Source organism: Anas platyrhynchos, chromosome 7 (assembly GCF_047663525.1).
Source record: "Anas platyrhynchos isolate ZD024472 breed Pekin duck chromosome 7, IASCAAS_PekinDuck_T2T, whole genome shotgun sequence".
Taxonomy (NCBI): Eukaryota; Metazoa; Chordata; class Aves; order Anseriformes; family Anatidae; genus Anas; species Anas platyrhynchos.
This window is the reverse complement of record NC_092593.1, coordinates 14,480,226-14,500,721: the sequence shown is the minus strand read 5'-3', so window position 1 is coordinate 14,500,721 and position 20,496 is coordinate 14,480,226. Positions and strand designations below refer to the sequence as shown.

Below are 20,496 nucleotides of genomic sequence, written 5' to 3'. Positions count from 1 at the left end.
ACTCAATTACTGGGGCAAATGCATTATGTTACCAAAAATGAACTTTCCCTGATCAGACGTATGCTTTATTAGCCACATAAATGCCAGCATGACTCTCTCATTGCTACAACATATTAAACACCTTGGAAATGTTTCCTTAAACTCTAGGTCAGTCTTATGAAATCCGTCTACTTGAGAATAGGAAATTGGGAGAGTTTCAAGATTTAAACACAAAATATGTAAAGGTAAGGAGAAACATAGATTTCTTTTCTTCCTGCTACTACATACAGCCTCTATTGAAGGGCCTGACCTTGCTCACACTGAGGCAATGGAAAATACTTTGCCATTGTTTTTAATGGGAGCAGGGTTGATGGAGTTACTCTGAATGCTGGAGTTCCACGGGACTCTGCAGCTTGGCTTTACAGGGCTTCAAGGGAATCCTTGTTCTGTTTGTGATCCTGACCCCAGAGTTTCACTGTGAATATTGGGTTCGGGGGAATCCCAAAGTTCAGAGGTGAACATGGTCAAAACTGCTGAGAGGCAGGCTTGTCTCCCTTCTTAACCCGAGCAACACGCCTGTGTTGTTACGTGTCATGCGGAGGACCCTGGTGTTTACATCGCTCTGCCACACAGGTTCTGCATAGCTCCAGTTTACTTCAGTAATATACATGATTTTGAACATATAGAACTTGGTTGTTTCAGTTCAAATTCAAAAACTTGGATCCAGATCTTGTTTCTGGATCCAGCCTTCAGGCCTTCCTCTACCAAATTCTTGGCTGTTCTGCCATAGGATTTCTTTTGAGACGTTGGGACTTAATTGCAACATTTGGATTCCAATCTGGACTTCAACTTTTGCCCAAGTTTAGGCACATTTGGCTTTTGCCCATTTCAGGAAGCATAGAGATTTAGATTCTGATTTTGCAGGCATTCCCACTGTGGCTTGCTTGCTTTGGAGCTAGGGTTTTATTTGGGCCTTCTCGGGTTCACTGGCAAAAATTGCTCATTCGTTTGATACGGAAGTCCCCAGTAGGAGCAGGGAATTGAGAAACTGGGAGATCAGGGGTTATTAACTCATGCAGGATTTATTATTTAGGGATACTTTGGACTTGTCTGCCATGGGGATTGCCTTTATTCCAGCCATTTGTCTCCAGTTATTGACATGGCTGCAACGTTGCAGGCCAGAGATGCAAGGTTCCCCTGTTACAGTAGCTTTTCAATTCTATACTTAACTACAAGTTTTCCATCTTGCTATCCATGCTTTTACTGAAAGAAACACAAGTTAAAGGCAAATTCAGTGTCAATGGCTGATGGTTAATGGCTGGAATCAAGTTTAATTCCCACTGACAAGGTGTCTGGGCATGTCAGCTCCACCAGTGCAGGGACAGGTGAGCTGGCTTTCACATTTTCTCATCAGAGTGGGATATACTGGGATTGGGGCATGGTACAGATACATTAAATACAGTCACCCCCCCCCACGTGAGCCGTTTTTGGTGTGGAAGCAATGTAGTGATGTTTACCTGGCATGACACCTAAGATGAGGTGGACATTGCTATAGTGCTTCCAGACCAAATCCCAGAAAGCTGTACAGGGCTATGTTATGATGTATAAATGTGCCCTGTGAAGGGGAAAGTGTGCTGATGTCGTGCTTCAGGGGTCCCTTAGGAATTTGAGAAACATGGTAATGGGTCTCTTAGGGGAAACCTCTGCTCCCCTCTTGAATGGGGGTCAGAAACATGTAGGAGGAACAGATGAGCTTTTTCTCCTACACTGGAAAGCCAAAGTCATCTCGAGAGAAGGGCTTCTAGATCACATTGTTCACCTTGCCATCTTTTCTTAACAGAGTATAATTCGTGTAGTATTCCATGATCGACGCCTGCAGTACACAGAGCATCAGCAACTGGAGGGCTGGAGGTGGAGTCGGCCTGGGGACCGCATCCTTGATATAGGTGAGACTATTTCATTATGGCTCCTGTGTAGTGTTTGGAAGTGAGGTGCTGCGTGGTGTATGGTGTGTTTATTTTATTTTTTTTTATCCTCTTCTCTTAGAAAAATCTGTATATCCTTGAGAGGAAAGGAGATCTAGGACTATAGGTCCTAGATATATGATTTCATTCAAACAGATATCATTGGTGGCTTGGCTTTTCACATGCTTCTTGTAATTGTATGGAAATGCTTTCTCTTCTTCAATGTAATATTTTTAAAATTTTAGGGGTTTTCTTCTACAGATATTCCGCTGTCAGTTGGCATCTTGGATCCCAGGGCCAGCCCCACACAGCTGAACACTGTTGAATTTCTGTGGGATCCATCAAAGAGAGCCTCAGCATTCATTCAGGTAAGAGAAAAGTGATATTCCTATGGTAAATACAAAGGTGAGGTATCTTATAAAGACCTGAAGAGAGAGATGGCATGTGAAGAAGAGGAAAAAATCAGTTATGTATAACTCGTTTATACGACACTTGCTAGTTACTTACTTGCTAGTTTTGAAGCAATATCTGCTCTATCTGGGTTATTAAAAAAAAAAAAGTACACCCCCCCCCCCCCAAGCACATTGATGTTGCTTTCTAAGCATGAGTTTTGTCTGGAGGAAACCATTCACAACCTTTTAGTTTTGCTTGCTTTCCTTGTTCATGAGTGTTTCTTGTCCCAAATGCCAACTATGTGTTTTTAATCTGTGTGTGGGATTTACTTAAGTCAGAGGATGCTTTTCCTGATGTCCTATTTCTCTGTAGGCTTCTTGTTCTTCTAATTGTTTTGTCTTGGGGAACAGAAGTGAAAATATTTTGAACTCTTCTGACTCTTTTAGTTTCTAGGGAGGAGCTAAAACCTCATGTTAAGGCACACTGCAAATACAGGGAGTCTAAACTCAGTTTTGCACAGCTTCAAACAGTCTGCAGAGATAAGCCCAGCTTTTGTTTTGCCAGGTACATTGTATCAGCACAGAATTTACTCCACGGAAACATGGAGGAGAGAAGGGGGTTCCTTTCCGGGTGCAAATTGACACCTTTAAGCAGAATGAAAATGGTGAATACACAGAACACTTGCACTCTGCAAGCTGCCAGATCAAGGTGTTCAAGGTATGAAGTAGTTTTGGCTTTATCATCAACTAGGTGAAGACACAAGAACATGCACAGTTTGTAAATTGTGTAGGAGTGGTGCTAACTGCAGAATAAAAGAACAAAGGCTTTTAACTGGATATGCTTAAAATCTTAAACAGGCCTCTTGCGCACAAAGCAGCATAACCTCAGAACTACACAGCAATTCTAGTTACATTCAAATGACCCAAGAGCCACACTGAAACCAATGCCAGTCCACTGTACCTTGAACAGTATACAAACGCTGAGATCTGGGCTGTTTGGATGTCTTAAAAATGAGGAAAAAAACCCACCCAACAACTCAAGCCTTGACTGGTTGGAATGAAAACCCATTGGATAGGTGTCAGTGCAAAAATTAAATTTCTGTGTGATGTAGACAAGTAGTGTCAAGAAGGCAGTGCCCTTCACTGGCTTGTGTCCTGAAGGTGATGTTGTGTTAGAAACCATACAAAAAAACCTATATGGTCCACTTTCTCAGGAATATATGGGATACTGGTTTAAGTCATTTTAAGTTAACTTATTACAATAAACAATTACAAGAATTTACTTGTTACTTGTAACTGTGTTACTTATTACAAGAAACACAGGGTATCTACTGTGTTTCATTGTGTCTAGGCAATCATGACAGCATGGGCATCTCCAGTTTCTTTGATTGAATCCTCCATGAACAGTGTGAACATAACTGGAGATCTTAAATAACCTTTGCTTGTTGCTGCAGAATTCCTGGGGGAGAGAAAGATGATTCTGTCCATCTCCAAAGCTTCTAATGTGGGTGTGGCAGACCTGGAGCAACTTAAGCCTACAAAAACCTTGTTGTTATTGTCTTGAAGGATCTGCTGCTCCAATTCTTGCTCCTGTGAGCAGCCTCTTTCCTATTCCAGGAGAGAGGGTGCAAATACCAGTTGAAGTATATAATTCAGTATGCTCGTGGTCTGAAATCTGTTGGTATCAAATCTCAGGATTGTGGTCAGCCTCGTTTGGAATTGCAGTAGGCATTAATGGGAGGTGATATAGAAACAGTAGAGATGTTAGATTATTTTTTTTTGTCTGGAAAATGCAGATCTGGTCTTGCCTCATATGTAGAGTCCCCATAAATCTTAAGGAGTCTTCTGTGAACAGATCAGAAAAAATCGGTTGGCTTCTGTCTCCAAACTTTTAATACTTGGCATAAGGGAAAGCTTGTGCTTGTGCTTATAGCCTAAAGGAGCAGACAGAAAACAGAAGACTGACAGGGAAAAAATGGAGAAGAAGACCACCCAAGAGAAGGAGAAGTATCAGCCTTCCTATGAGACAACTATTCTCACAGAGGTAAAATGTTTTAGACATATGTTGTACTGCTTCAGCATATTGGGAAACAGATTTCAGAGCAAATGCAGTCTAACTGAGCCTTGGAGATTCTTGTGGAGACTCTTATGCCAAGATCTGACTGAAATCGAGAGCTTAGTGAAATTATAACGTGTCTCTCATTGTTGAAGTTTATAAAAGCTTCCAAAATTTCTTATGTTTCAGAGCATAAACCAGTCCTCAACAGCCTATGTTTAAAAGAAATGTTTTCTCTATCTTCTGCCATGCTCCTGGGCACTTGTCATGATACTTAGATGCCAGTTGTATGAGGTATTTTCTTCAGAAATGTTTGGCACAAGCTCATGTTGGAGATGGGGCAGTTCAACAGATGAATAGGCTGTCTGATTAAATTATCAATCTGTTTTTCTGTGATTGTGCCTTTGAGGCTACTATTACGGTAGCTCTCAGAATATTCTGGCTTGTACTCTAGGAATATCTGAATGTCTTATGTTCTGTGGATATGACTGTCATCTGGTACAGAGATGCATGTGTTTCTACACTCAGTCCCCTCATTGCTAAGATGTATGTATAAGCTCACCCTAGGCCATAGAATTGCTAAGCCAAACGGACTCAAGACAATAGTTTAAAAGTGCCGTTCCATCTCCCTGTGGGAGTGTTTTGTAGTTTGATTTATTTTTATTTTTTTTTATTTTTGAAGTGGCGTGTTGGACTTCTAAAAACAAGGATTTTTTTTTTCCTTAAAGTAAATAAACTTCCTATTTGTGAGATCCAGCTTGTTCCACTCAATTTTCCTTAAGGTGCCAGGAGTGACCAGTGTGTTTTCTAATTCAACGTGGTGATTGTTAACAAGGCTCTTGTGTACACAGACCTAATTCTCCTGAGTTGGCAAATCCTAAACTCTTGCTATTAGCTCTGATACACTTTGACATATTGCACAGGGAGATGTGGGTTGCTAAAGAGTTAAATATTTGCTAGTGCTCTATGTGGAGATGATAAAACTCCAAAGCTACAGCTTGTCTTCTTTTTATCATTGCAAACAAGGATACTACAGAGCATTTTCTTGAGCTCTTGATGGCAGGGGCTTCCACAGGGCTAGATTTCTTCTACTGATTACAGTGGCATCAATTCACAACAAAGTCACAAATTCTAGCTAGTTGCTCTGGCTTGATACTACTGTGATGGAGTATGGAGTTTGACTTGTATTTGTGAAGGCTTTTAGTAGTTTCATGTCTGTTTTGTCTTAAATTTTCCCTATGTAATATCCATTTATAACTTGAGCTCCTCAACTAATAGCCAGAGGTTTTAACAGGCTGGTTCAAATTCTGCTTTTTCACTGGTATAAACCTGAAGCAATGCCACTGGAGCGTATTTGTCACTCTTGCCTGGATTTAATTAGGGATTCATAATTGAGACCAGTGGTATTTCTGTATCATTGCTGCCTTCAGTCTGAGTTGACTTACTGGCGTTGCTCTGACTTACAGCTGTGCACACTTTGGCCCAGTGTTATTTGGGGACAGGCTTTGTGAAATGGGAGAAATGTGGAATGCACAACTGGAATCAATCTGGCCCCCTGACAGCCTGCTTGGAGTGCAGCGTAGGATCCATGGCCCGTCTCCTCCTCCCAGCAGGAGTGATGAGCTGAAGTTAGTGGCGTGGCAACAGCATGAATGTGGTATGAGAGGAGAATCGAATCCTTTATTTCCAACCTCATGAAAGTATCCCCGCTGCCTTTCTTCCAACAGTGCTCTCCCTGGCCAGATGTGCCTTATCAAATGAACAATGCTCCATCTCCAAGCTACAACAGTTCTCCCAACAGCTTCAACCTTGGAGATGGGTATGTAACAAATAAAATGCTCTGTTTTTCCCGATGATTCAGTAACCCTTGTGTGTGTGTGTTTTGTGTATCCATGCATTTCATGTCCTGAAAGAGGTCAAGGACCAGTTAGCCTCTCAGTACCCTTCCTGGAAGGGGCAAGATATTTTACGCAAAGGTTTTAAGACCTTACAGGCAGGAATTCCTTGTAGTGCAGAGGTCTTAATGTCCACTGATTATGTGGTGGCTGGGAGATGAGCATCAGAGAACCACCTGGGCAATTCCGGCCATAACTTTGTTCTCCTACTTTTTTATGGGGGTCAGGCAACATACTATGCCCTGTTCCAGCAATTCTCAGTATCTTCCAACAAGAGCGTTTGAAGAGATGCTGAATGCTGAAAGCCCCTGAGTTGGTATTTCTCCCTTCTTTTCTGACTTAAGATGGCTTGGGACAGTGTGCTGAATTCCCAATTGAATGGGATTTAAAGAAGCTGTCTGGAGCAAAACAGTCAGGTTTCTAAGAAGCCATTCAAGAATGAAGGATAAACAGGAGGCATATTTAATTCAGTAATATTGCCATCATAAAGAAATAAATGAAATACCTAAGATTGGTCCCGTCAGTGTTTAGGGAGGGTCTATTAGAAATGTTGTGTAATAAACTACAGTTTAGTATGTTTAAAATAATACCAGGGCTGATTTAGAAGGTCCCTTATTATTCTGTTTTTGTGAAGAATCACTATTAGACAATGGATTTAGTTAGGGGATTTCTGGCTCAGAATGGTTGAGTTTAGCCACACTTGTAGGTCACAACTTGCTTGGTTAGATGGGGTCACATTAGTAAGTCAGCTGTATGGAAAATCTTGAATGAGGTCTGTAAACGGGGTTTTTCCTCAGCGTTGAGCAGAAACTCAACTGAGCAACAAAAGCAGAGTTGTGGAGTTTTTGTTTGCTTGTTTTTTGTACTTGTCCAGATTTTTGAAATCTTTTTAAAAATCTGATGGAGAAAAAAATCAAATCAATATGTAACTTGTGACAGTTGAGTTAAATAGAGAAGGGGGAGGAGGATGGGCACTGAATGCAAAATTTAAAATAATGTTTTTTTCTCTTCCAACTTTATATAATTTTTTTTAGCAACAGTTCTCCAACCCACCAAGTGGAGCTCCTGCCTCCCAGCAATGATGTAAGTATTTGAGATCATGTTAATGTGGTGCTTTTCTTTTTTAGGACACTGGTGAACAGTTCATTTCAAGACCTTCTTATTCTTTTTGCAATGTAGCATCTCCTTCCTTCTGCTTCTATTCAAGATGCCCAGCAGTGGCTTCATCGTAATAGGTTCTCTCCATTCTGTAGACTCTTCTCAAGTTTTTCGGGTGAGTTTGAATGGTCCAATTATTTTGTTTTTATTCTCAATTGTAAGTGCAGCTCATGCTTCCTATCAATAGCATCTGCTGCTGGCCACTGTTGATGGGATCACTAGTCGGATCTGGTGTGGTTGTTACTTTGTTCTTAGGTTAGCATTTACCAAAACATGAATTGTAGAAGTAAAGAAAATAAGCGAAGTTGGAAGGGACTTCTTGAGTTCATTAGCTTGAAACAAGTCCAATTAGCTCAGGTTGCGTAGGGCCTTTTGCAGTTGTGTTCTGAGTATCTCCAACCTTGGAGGTAGTCCATGATCTCTCTGGGTAACCTCTTCAAGTACTTGATGATGCTCACAATGAAAAGCTACTTCCTTTTACCTATTCAGTATTTGCCATCTTTCTCAACTTCTGTTAGCTGGCTCCTGCCCCGTTACTGTGCACCTTCAAGAAGAGCCTGGCTCCAACTTTACTGTACCCTCCCATTAGTAGTTGTATACGGCATTAAGATGGTGGAAGAGAGAAGTATTTAAGATGTTGAAACTTTGAGGAACCTTTCTCTGACTTGCTTGTATTATGCTTAAATAACCTGGTGAACATGGCAGCAAAAGAAAATTGGGACATTTAGTAGTGGAGAGTGTTAAGTAGCTAGCTTGTTTCAGTATTGTCTAGAATATCTTCCTATGGACCACTGCTCTTCTAGCACTCTATTTTACAATGATTCATTTGCAGTGTCACCTCTCTCAATTTGCAACCTCTCCAGGCAAGTCTGCCTGATTTAGCTTTGTGGATTCTCTCCGCCTCCCCTATCCTGCTTACCATACACAAAATTTGGAAGCTAAGATTTGCTTAACTTCTGAAAAAAAATATCTGAAATACATAGGTGCTGACTTACTGAAGATGTCCAAAGAAGATTTTGTTCAAATCTGTGGGCCTGCTGATGGAATTCGGCTCTTTAATGCAATCAAAGGAAGGTTTGTACTTCTTCCTTCCTATTTTTCTTGTTATGGCAGAATCCCTTGATATTTTCAGTGTTAACAAGAAGTTAATCCTGGAGCTGTAGCATTTAGACTTCCTTTTAACACTTCAGAGGGTCATCTTAAAGGCTGGAGATCACAATGGTATTCAAATCCAAGTGCAGATCAGAAATGCTGCCAAACTCACCTGAGTTAAAAATGAAGCAGCATAATGTGGATTTCCAGTGATTTATTTGCTACCAGATGATAGTTTCCATGTACCTCATATGTGATGCTGCCTACAGTACCTCATCTTGTATCTCCATCACAGGTAACAAACAGAACAACCCCGGAGTCTCAGATGACTGTAAAACTTAATTTAGATGGCAATAACATTATAAATTCTCCAGCTGCTTAGAATTTAAATCAATAAATGAGAGTACGATGAACTGCTTTGCAAATGTTGGATACTGTTTATTCTTATCTGGCCCTGAAGAGATTCAGGTGTTCTGCAGTCTACCACCACCTCCCAGGGGGCTCTTAGTAGACCTCCCTAAGTCATTTAGTCACCAGCATCAAGAATTAGTTGATTATTTATGCACAGCCTGAATGATTCCAGCTTTCATTGTTTGGTGGCTGACTGGAACAATTTTAGATCTAAATAACTCACTACTGTCTTTTAATAATCTATAGAAATGTAAGGCCCAAGATGACAATTTATGTCTGTCAAGAACCAGAGCATAACAGGTCCCACCTCCACCAAAAACGAGAAAATGGAGATGGCAGTCTTTGCGGTAAGTTTTTATGTATGGGTTTTGTTAAGCACTTGTCTGAAAATATGCTTTCTTCCTGAGCTTCTGCATGGCACAGCTTGGTATTGTGTGTTTGAAGAGGTCATACTTACTGCTGTTCTGACACTGTTAGGTTAGTTAGCTTAGTTAAAAGGCTACATTCACAAGCTATCCAAACAATGACATAATAAGGGCTCTGTTCTGTTCTTAACAATTACTGTAGCATTAAAAACTGCCATCCTATCCACAATTTGATTGTAGATATGGCTTGTTTGAAAGTGTTGTAGGAAATGGAAGGCTGGTATGTCTTAAAGTGGGGTTCTAATTCTTGGAATTTCAAAGCTTTTGAGGACTCACTGCTCTGAACTGTCTCTCATAACACGCTCCAGAAGTAGGATTACATGAGAATGAAGATCCTACTTAGTTCTGGCATGTAGTTTTAACTAGACACAGTTTTTCTACCTGGCTGTTCCTACCATTTGGATGAGATTTAAAAAATATTGTCATCTACAGTTATCTGATTCACTGAAGTCTTTAGTTTGTGCCTATGGTGTCAATGGGAAAGTATCTAATAAAATACTGCTTTTGTACAACATCTTATCATGGGTATTACTGCTTAATCAGAGCTACTTTAAAATGTCAAAATTTAAAAGTAGTAAAGCATATCATATAAGAATAATGACATCCTTATAAGGGATTATTATTTTTTGTACCCTATTATACATGTTGTCATTAGTCCTTATGATTTCCTCTGGGCAAAACTGACATGGGTTCCATTTGCCTGCTGTACCCAAATGTTAGGTATTTGTCTACAAATCATCAAGTTGCTTAGTACCTGCTCTGAAGGTACTAAGCTTGCTTATCTACTGTCAAGATTTGAACCTTGATCTTAAACCCATACGGTTGTTGATATTGAGCATCTTGGTGTTACCTGTCATTACTATCCTATAATTACACTGTAATTCCTTTCAACTTGTTGCAGTATATCATGCAATTTTCTTGGAAGAATTGACCACCTTGGAATTAATTGAGAAGATTGCAAACTTGTACAGCATTTCTCCACAGCAGATAAATCGAATCTACCGGCAGGGACCCACAGGGATCCATGTATTAGTGAGCAATGAGGTAAGAAATAAAAGCAAACTAAAACAGTTGTCTGCATTCTTGAAGTCAGAATGACCCTTTAAAGTATGACATGAATTTTCAAGAAAATGTTGCAAGGTCACTAATCACAAACACTTGAAACAAATAATTTAAAGCATATCATTCATGCATAACATTAATTTTGGTGTGATCTTAAGATTTTTGCTTTATAGAAGAGATTAAAAAATACTTGATTGTTTCCTTTTCATTTTGGCTGCTTAAACAAATTCCAAAATGAAGAACTGAAGTGAGTTTCTTTAAAAATGAATAGGAAAGCTTTTTGAAGAAGACAAGTTTGAAAATCTTTAGGGCAATTAGTCTTACATCTCAGCCAATGACTACAGTCACATAATGACTGACTGGCTACTGGGTCAGAGTTAGCACTGTGTAAATGCACGCTATGATTTCATGGGCCTCTGCTAGCTGTTTGTGTCCCATTATATGTTGGCTTAATTTAGTCCATTCCATTAACTTGTAGGTTAATAGTGAGTTGCCCTTCCTCTTTTTTCCCCCACTAAGTGACTTACTCATTCATGCACCAGAATCACTTAGGAAGCTTCCTATATAAGGAACATTGTTAAAACAAATGAAGCAGAGCATGGGTCTCAACTGGGGCCTAAATTGAAGTCTGTAATGCATATTCCTAAAGTCTCCTTGCTATTTCAGCCTGATTAAATCTGAAACATTAATGCTTTATGGATGTAAAGTGCTTGGAGGCAACTCTTGGTAGGGGAATTGCCTTAACCAGCTTGGGTATAAGGCTTTAACTATTTACTTAAGTCAATTATTAACAATGTCTATTGCTTTATTTTTGTGTGTGTGTTTTTTTTTTTTCTTTCTTGTTTTAGTAGCATAGTGGCAAGAGTGAGGCACTGTATGAATGTACTTCATGCATCATTAGACACGGACACATGGACTGGCCAGTCAAGTTTGATTTGCGGGAGCAGGGGGTGGCTGTTAGACCCAAAAGAGAATAGGGAGATCAGTCTTGGTGAAAAGGGTGTTTGATGTGAGAACTTAGAGCTGGAAGAGCTCTACTGCATGTACTGAATGATGTTCAGTAGCTAGGGAAAGGGTTTTGCTTAAAGCTGGATTTTCTGGGCTGATCATAGGTTCTGGTCACCTTCCCTCTGAAGTTAGGTGTCCACTCTCTGCTGTAGCTGTAGGAGACAGCTCCAGAAGGTAATTCACTTCCTCTCTTCCACACAGCTGCTCTAGGATGGGATGAAACATTAACTGTGGATGAAGCTTAAGTGAATGGTTCAGCTTGGTTCTGAAGTTAGATGAGTCTTTTAGTTAGGGGCCTCACTAGATCTTGCAAATGTTCTGAATAGCTAGTTTCTCACCAATAACTCAGATAGCTTTAGATACTAATCTTACCATGATCTGCCTCATCTCTTCGCAGTTTCATTAAAATGCCTGTGCTTCAACACAGTACAAATGGGTAAATGTAGATGCATGCACAGCGTCTCTAGTACTCTCTGGTCAAAATAACCAGGTGGACGCTTCTGAAATGACATTATGTTAACAACATTCCTTTATTCAACAAGGCGTTCATTCCTCAGGGCTGACCATCTCTACGTATTATCCCAGATGCTAATACAAACGCAGCTGAGCTTCATGGTTCTGCTGAATGTGTGTGTATAATACGTGGATGTGTGCGTGTATTACTATTTCTAGATTTTAGGAGAGGGTCTGTGTTTATCCAGCCTAAAATGGAATAGTGCCGTTCAAGTCAATTAAGAGCATAATCTGTAATAAAGTAGCTAGAGTGTTGTAAGAATTTGTAGGATCAAGAGTTGCAAAGAGGATGGGTAAAATGCTGAACAAGCCAGATCAGTTCCAGGCAAGCACTTCAGTGTAAGTTTCTCTTAAGCACATTAGTAGCTGTAAGGACACTAATTAACCATTCATATACTTTTAATGATCTATGGGCAGGGTTACTGAGAACTATGTAGGACTAGACACCAGAATTTGTTTGATAACTTTTCTTTAAAGGCAATACTGACACTGAAAGAATCTTGAATTAAATTGCTAAAAACATTTTGTGTTGGCTTTTTTCTTCTACCCTTCAGATGGTGCAGAACTTCCAAGATGAATCTTGTTTTGTTATCAGCACATTAAAAGGTAAGCATTGCTGCTCCTACTACATGTTTCTAAAAATATTTTTCTCCTTTCAATGGGATTAAACTTTATCACAAACTCAGTGCTGGTATCCCGAAGAGGAAACTAATCCAATTTGATGTAAGTCAAGAAGATGCATCAAATTACTGATTGATCTGTGTTTTCTTCTGTTACACTGTTATGAAACTTACATAATTACTTAAATACCACTGACATAAATGAGCAGAAGGCCTTCTGGTAAGATGATAAAAGGTTACAATGTTGTATTTTTTTGTAAATATTTTGACATTTGATTGTCATGAATGGGTTGTGGAACAAGAGTGCAAACTAGTGAAAACTACCTAAGAAAGCCTGGAGTTATTTGTTTGTGTTGTTTTCTAAAAGCAATGAAAAAATGTTTTGCGTTTCTTTATTACAGCTGAAAGCAATGATGGCTACCACATCATTTTAAAATGACCGTGCTGCACAGAAAGACTTTAACAGCCTAACGTTTAGTGCCTCACTGAGATTGCTACAACCTAGACTGGAAACATGAAGAACCTTCTGGATAAAATGCTCCTATGAACTCAGAATTACCAAACAGCTTAAAGAAAAACTTGCTTTTACAGATATACATTTTTTCTTTGAAGCTGGAGTTAAGAACATCCTCAAAGCTTGTACATGTTTCTTCCTTCCTCCCTTCCTCTCCAGTCTTAAAAATTGTTGAGGTTTCTGCTTACTGCTTAGAAACATCTGCCTTGTACTAAAGGGAAATGAAAGATAAACAAAAACCAATTCTCTAGACCCCTCATGGTTGGGTGAATTGTTTTATTTACAGTTCTGAGTGTTTCTTGCTTTCAACACACACCCCGTTCTTGATGGACATAGGCTCCCTGTGGCTCCTCTTTTACTCTTTGAGGTGGAGGGCTTGGGGCTAAATCCAGGAGCAGATTGAGCAACGCAGACGATGGATTTGGTGCCCAGTCCCCATCCACAGTGTCAACCCTGGAAGCCTGCAATTAGCTGATTCCCATTTGTAGATGTGCTTGAAGTCCCAAGACCTTAGTCTGACCTGACAGAGCTTCTTTAATGCTTATCCAACAGAACAATTTTTGCAGGGTTCAAAGGAGGACAGGCAACCTGAAGCAAGCAGTTCAGTACTGTTTTGTATCTTTAGCTTTAGAGTAGTCTCCTTGCATAGAGTATAAGAGGGTTTTCGGAGGAAATGTTTTGAACATTGAAAGCCATAGAGCTCATGAGAAATTCATATCGCAGATTTATTCTACTCTATAAAGTGTTAATTAACTGCTGTCTTTACTGTAACTGGGAATTAGGTTTTATGATCTTGGTGAGTAACAGCAGGCGAAAATCATTAAAGTAAGTAAAACTGAGTTTAGATTGAGCCCAGGTAATGGATCATCTTAGTTGGCTGCTTCGTATATTCTTGCTGTTTCACTCTGGACTCCTGTTTCAAATAGCCTCAACTACAGTTAACCCCCACACCCCTCCCCAGGTCTCTTGGGATGCCATCCAGGCTCCATGAAGCTGAAAAAGTGGTTTTCGCTGATGTCAAAGGCAAACTGGATCACACCCTTCTTGCATGGATGGATGATTTTGGCAGCTAATTAATAAGACTGTCTCCCAGACTGAATGGCTATCTAGCATCAAATTCTTCTGCTTGAACATTTCATTTCTCCCTGAATTGAGACAGAAAGCTGAAATACCAACATTTTCCTGGAATGGAAATTTAAAAAAAAAAAAAAAAAGAGAGAAATTGTCAGTTGGAAAACGCTGAATAAAACGTTCTAGCGTTTTGGAATGGAAACGTTTAATTAAATCCATTTGACCCTTAAAGCAGCATCAGTTTTAGCTACTGTCGCAGACCTCAGAAATTACCATTAAAGTGCCTTGTGCGCCATGTCTCCCCTGGGGCCGAGCTCCTTGGCTGGATGTCAGATCCCATGGTGCACTTACCGCGGGTTAGTCAAAGGGGGAGTGCGTCATGAAGGCTGGAGGGGTGCCCAGGAGCCCAGCCTTCTGGGAAAGGGGGATGTGCAGACTGTGAATTAGAGCTCCCAGCTGACACCGGAGGAATTCGGACAGACGTGGACTGATAATTTTTCTGACAAAAACGATGTTTCAAGTTTTCCCAACAGAAATAAAGAGCAAAGTACAGAGAAAAGCATTTTTTTTTCCACTAAAAGCATGAACTTTTGTGCAAACCCCCACTACCAAAAGAAAAGCAACAAAAAAAGCACCCATCCCCACCATTTTTTTTTTTTAAACCAAAAATAATACTAGAATAGAAAAACTGTGTTACAATGGGAAAACCTGCAGCCAACTCATCTAATTGACTAACATTGCATACTTAGGCATGATCTTGCACAACTGGCTGTCCTGGATGCTCCATGAATCGTAGCAGTTATCCAAAAGAGACTTTCAGGGTTTGGGACATGGCAGTTCCACCCTGTGAAGTGAAGGAGCTTGAGGCTGCTTGGTTGAGGATTAGGTTGTGTAGGTGAGAAAAGTTGTGAGTAGCCTCTTGGAGTGAGATGGTACCAAACAGAGAGGCTGGGAGTAGCTTTGGGGGAAGAAATGCCTTTTTGGAAGATGGGAAATGCCATCTTTCTGAGGAAGATGAGGCCGCGTGAAACTTGACCGTGCCTTGAAATGAAAGTGCCACTGAAGGGGAACTTGTGACTGACCAAAACCTTTATTTCTGGTCAAACACTGGAACCAGGCTTCCTATAGATGTAGTTGATGCCCCATGCCTCTCAGTGTTCAAAAGACTTTTGGACAATGCCCTCACTAATATGCTTTAACTTTTGGTTAGCCCTGAAGTGGTCAGGAACTTGGACCTGATGGTCTTTGAATGTTGTTTCCAGCTGAACCATGTTTTCACACCCAGACTGAGTTGTTCTTGCTGCCCTTTGTGGCACTTAGGAACTTTGTAAGCCCCGAGAAGGTCATGGTGGAAGGTGGGCTCCTTCCCTGCAGCCACCCTCTCAGATCAAAACTCCCCAGAAGATGGGAGGACAAGCTTCACTTCCTCCTGCAGCTACTTGCCACCAAGTACTGTAGGCACTGCTGAGCTACATCTGTGTTTCCCTCGTGCCCCTTTTGTGTCGCTACACTCTGAGGAAAATTAAATACATCAATGACAGAAGTTCAGGTTATTGGCCTAGGCTGAATGATGTCGTAGAGGTTTATTCTGTCTGAGAGGCAGCTGTGTCACCCCCTGGCTCTGCGGCCTGTGTCAGGGGGCAGTGGGGAGTCCCCTGACCCCAGTTGTGGCCTCACAGCTATAGTTACCTTCCAAAATGTTTGTGAATAGGTGGGGCCTACATGCCACTGTGTGCCAGGAGCTGCTTGCTGTCTGGTTTCTGTTGTAGAAGATGCATTGGCTACACTTTTTCATGTCATTTTGTAATATTGGCCTGGTACTGCTTATCTGGCATTGCTGCTGTTGGCATACAACTAAGAGAGGTGGATCTGGCCTGATGAGAGGGATTTAAATTGGGGTTGCCAGATAGAGTGTAGTCAGTACCTGATCCACTCACATGTGACAGCCCTGCAATTTAGGGGGCACAGCAATAGATAAACACAGCACTGCAAAGGAAGGATAGAGGCAGCTTTGCTGTCATGGTTAGGGACTAAGAACCGTGTGCTTATTTTTATGAAGTATAACTTGTTCTTGGTTATTTTAGAAACAAATCTTGCCCATAAAGAAGTATACGCAGAAGTCCTAATGCTATTTCTGTAACACTTGCTTGATTAATTTTGAACAAAAATAACTCTGTTAGGGCTTTGTTATATTTAGATTTTTAAAATTGAGTAATTTTATATTGATATAAGGATGAATCTGACCGTATATCTTGCTCTTCTTTCTATGTTGTAAGAAGGTATACCAGAGTAAACAATCATGTAGATTATAAATATTGTTCTACTAGGTGGGCTCTACAGTTTTTATCTATGTTAGCTTGTTTGTTGAGCTGTATAACTGTAATGTGTATGTAAGGCTAACGCCTACTTGACAAAGTAGTTCTAGTCCTTGTTGAACCTCTGTAGTCCCAACAGAAATTTGGGGGCTCGTGCTGAAGTAGCATACACACCCATGAACATCTCGACACCAGCTAGTTGGGTGTCTGGATGAATGATGAGTTACTTCCACTTGTCTCTGGGTGTTAGAAAAACACATTGCACCCTTTGCCCTTGTTGCATGATGCTGTGTAACCAACAGGTTGTTGTATGTGGGCAAATTGACCATGAACCGTTGTGGCTGAGAAGGAGTGCTTGAGGTGGCATTGGTCAGAGCAATGCTAGTGTGAGACTGGGCTGCAGACAAACCTTCCTCCCTGCCTCCCAAAGCACAAAAGCAGCCCCTTGGCCTAGTGAAGATGGTGAGTTTGTCTGTACAGAAACCAGGTGAAGCCTTCAGATGTTAGGGCTTTACTTCATATGAGTGGCTTGTCTCACCTGTGTAAGTGGCAGGTGATTACCTGATGGCTTAGGCTGTCCCTGTGATTACAGAGGGTCTGGTGTCCCTGTAGAAACCCGTTCACCCTATTTGAAAATCTGACAGCCTCCAGAAGGAAGCTTTTCATTCTTCAAGAATAAAGGAAGCACAAATGAGTAATCTGGGCTAGATGTCTAAGTTCTAGACGGGCTAAAGGCAAGGGAAATAAGTAGCTTCCTCCCCCCCCCTACCCCCCTCCCATGTGAATGTCCCAGAAGAATCTTGCATTTACAGTGCTCTTAAGTGCCTGTTACATTTTATGTCTTTTTTTCCCCCCTATTATTTTTTTAGGTAACAAATGAAACCTTCTGTTCAAAGTAATTTAAATTAGACTTTATCTCTGTATGTTAAATTTGTAGGACAGACCTTTATCAGCTCTGGGTTTTAGGAATCTTAACTAAGCCTTACTTAAGTAGTGTGGTACCCCAAACTGTCATCATGCATGGAACCTACAAGTAAAAGTGGGCTTGCTGGGGATGAAATAGCAGGAGAATTGTTACATGATTAAAAGCAGTATGACTCCAAGCAGTGCTGCAAAGCTCAAGCCCGGGTTCTTATCAGATCCATACTGGCTCCTTGGAATTATTTCACTGATTGTTACATTTTCTCTGAAAACTAAGTAAATTGATACAGATCAGTTAGTATGACTATGACAATGAAATGACCATTGTATGTCACCTCAGGGCAGGGGAGGAAAGGCACAAATAATTTGGTGACAGAAATCTGTGCCATGTGCCTGAGGTGGCAGGACTGGTGTTTGTAAAATTAATGCTCCTGTTCTTTCAGCACCCTGCTTGGTTAATTGGCTAAAATCTAAATAATAATCCAATCTGGAAAACACTGAAATTCTTAATTGTCCTGGTGTGAAATTTAATGGACAGAACTTTCAGGAATTGCAGGTAGTAAAAGGATTATTGCAGTTGAGAAGTCCTGAATGGCACTCTCCTTGTAATGTAACATAAACATATTTATGCATATATATATATACACATACATACTGTACTGTATCAACACATATATGTGCTGAGTACTTGTGTCCTTTGGCTTTAATTGGTACTCTGCTTTGTTTAATTGCATTTCAATGTAAAGAACTCTTGTTGGTCAAGCTTTGAAACCCAGTCATTCCTTGAGCAGAAATGTAAAAGTCCATAATAGCAGCTCTAGGTGATTTGGAGATGGTCCACTTGGAGTGATGTAAATTTGATGACCTTCTGCAATATAAATTCCAGGCCTTGGTGAAGACGAGTATATTCTTGCACTGGCACTGCAGCTCTATAGTGCGGCTTCTGAAAATAAGTTAAAGAGAAATAGATAGCTCAAAGCTTTGTAAATTAGTCAAAGCTACTTCCTAAGCTGAATAGCCATACGGTGACTTTCCTAGCTTGATGTTGTATTGCTTAAGCATTGGCTGTAATTCTAGCAATCATCTGGTGGATGACTGGGACAGTTTTTTTTTGTCTCTGTTTTTGTTTTTGACTGTTCTCAGAGAAATACTTGTATTCAGACTGTAGCTTGTCTTTCTCCTCCAATTATTAAATGGTTTTACTTTATGGTAGTACTACAGATATTTTCTTAAGATTATAATCTGCTTGACAGCACAGGGTACTCAAAGTGGGGAGTGTGTGTTTGGTGTTGATCATAGCTACTGTAGGTGAATAGCAGAAGGCAGACTGGAGGTGTATGCTAACATCCTTGTCTCTCTTTAAAAAAGGGGTTAAGCTGGTGCCTAGCTTTTTGTGCATTTCCGATTTGTACTTTTTTTTCTTTTTTTTGGCCATTCCCTCAAAATTCTTCTGCTCCCTGTGGGGGGATGTGTTGGTAAGCATCTGGTGTGCCTAACTTTTTCTTAAGTAGCCTGCTGTTTTCCCAGTTTGCTTGGGGTGAGCGTTTATCTTTCAAAGGGCTATGGGAGTTACCTCTGTTCACTGACAATGCAGCCATTCGAGATGGGCGATGCTGACCCCAAAGTTGGCGTGATGGGCGAGGGTGAGTGGAGGTGGGTAGATTGGAGGCTGAGGCGTACCAGTTGTGAGTAAATACTGCCACACTTTTTGTCTTTTTGTTTGTTCGTTTTTTTGTACATGAATTAAAAAAAAAAAAAAAGCATATTTTGCACTGGCTATTGTACTGTTGTGCAGAAGAAATCTGTATCTAGAATCTGTGCTCCAGTCAAAATGCAAATAAACCCGTTTGTAAGAAGTGTGTGTTTCATCTCTGCACTGCTCGGCATGGATGGGTGCAGGAAAGCCGTGCATCGGCAGCTGTAAGGTGCTGAGTGCCCTCTCAGAATCAGCGGGAGTGCAGTTTGCAAAGTGCTGGTGCGAGAATGTCAGCAACAGCCAAATGTCCTGCAGCTATTCTCTTCTCATTGGGACTGAATTCATTTCTCAGCAACACAATGCAGAGAGCAGATCACATTTAATCTGAGTCCGGGCATGGGGAGAAGTGCCTAATTCTTACTGAAGCAGCAACAGAGAGAACACAAACTGGGTTAGGTAGCAGCTGGCTGTGGGCTTGCTAAGCAGAGGACACAGGTATTTCAGAGACTGGTGACAGGAAAGATGAGCAAAATGTCCTTCCTGATAGCAATGCTCTGTGCTATTTAGATGCTGTTAGATATGCCGGAGAAGAGGTAGTGAGGTCTGGACATTCCCAGAGGTTTGGGTGAAAGCATTTCAGCATCCTCTAAAGGCAAGACATAGCTCTAATAATACACACATTCAAGAAATTGAGATAGATGTCTGCTGTCTCCACTTGGAGAAGATGGAGCCCACCTGGAAAATGTTATCTTCCAGCAGCCAAACTTGCCATTAAGGTAAAGGAGAGGGAATGGATATTCTACCACATCAGGGTGCTTCTTGACTTCAAGAGAAATTTTGGCTCCTTTATTTTGCTGGAATATTTGAATCACGAAACTAGAAAATGTAGCATGTGCCTCTGTGTAACGTAAGTTCATATGCGAAGTGTAACAGCAAGGACAATGTTTCTAGAGGCAGGTGGATGAGTATTTTTCAGGAGGGCTATCCCCTGCAGGAGCCATCCCCAGGGATTGTGGGACTACAGAGGTGAATCCCTCCCTGACACCCCACGTGAGGTGCACCTGAGGATTGCACACACCAGCTGCTGGCATGGGTGCTTCCAACTGAGCTCCATGCAAAATCGTCCCTCTACTGTAAGCTTAACCCATGTGCTGGCAGGCATTGTTAAATGCAAAAATGGTCAGAAGATTATCTAGAATTGCCTGATAAAGGGACATTAATGGCAGAGAAAGAGGTAATGCTGCACATTTTAATTACTGTAGTACAGACAGCAATACAGAAGCTTATACGGAAAAGATCTTGGGAACACACTCAGAAGTCAGCAGCAGCCGTGTTTATGGCTGGACAGGAGCTGAAAATAGCTGGTCATGAGTGAGGAGAGCCAAGGCCTAACACTGGAGCTGC

At 40.9% G+C, this 20,496-nt stretch overlaps 1 protein-coding gene across 1 annotated transcript in view; it reads left to right on the top strand.

Annotated features, from left to right (window-relative positions):
• The window catches only part of TFCP2L1 (transcription factor CP2 like 1), a 37,801-nt gene extending 18,549 nt beyond the window's left edge, over positions 1–19,252 (top strand). Inside the window, exons 3-15 of the mRNA XM_005017516.5 lie at positions 148–224; positions 1,820–1,925; positions 2,205–2,311; positions 2,901–3,053; positions 4,269–4,379; positions 6,119–6,210; positions 7,321–7,369; positions 7,466–7,559; positions 8,428–8,518; positions 9,194–9,294; positions 10,274–10,416; positions 12,510–12,561; positions 12,977–19,252. Of these exons, the coding sequence (XP_005017573.1) occupies positions 148–224; positions 1,820–1,925; positions 2,205–2,311; positions 2,901–3,053; positions 4,269–4,379; positions 6,119–6,210; positions 7,321–7,369; positions 7,466–7,559; positions 8,428–8,518; positions 9,194–9,294; positions 10,274–10,416; positions 12,510–12,561; positions 12,977–13,014 (1,214 nt within the window). The 3' untranslated portion in view covers positions 13,015–19,252. The remainder of the gene's footprint in view (positions 1–147; positions 225–1,819; positions 1,926–2,204; positions 2,312–2,900; positions 3,054–4,268; positions 4,380–6,118; positions 6,211–7,320; positions 7,370–7,465; positions 7,560–8,427; positions 8,519–9,193; positions 9,295–10,273; positions 10,417–12,509; positions 12,562–12,976) is intronic.
• The last annotated feature ends 1,244 nt before the right edge of the window (positions 19,253–20,496 follow it).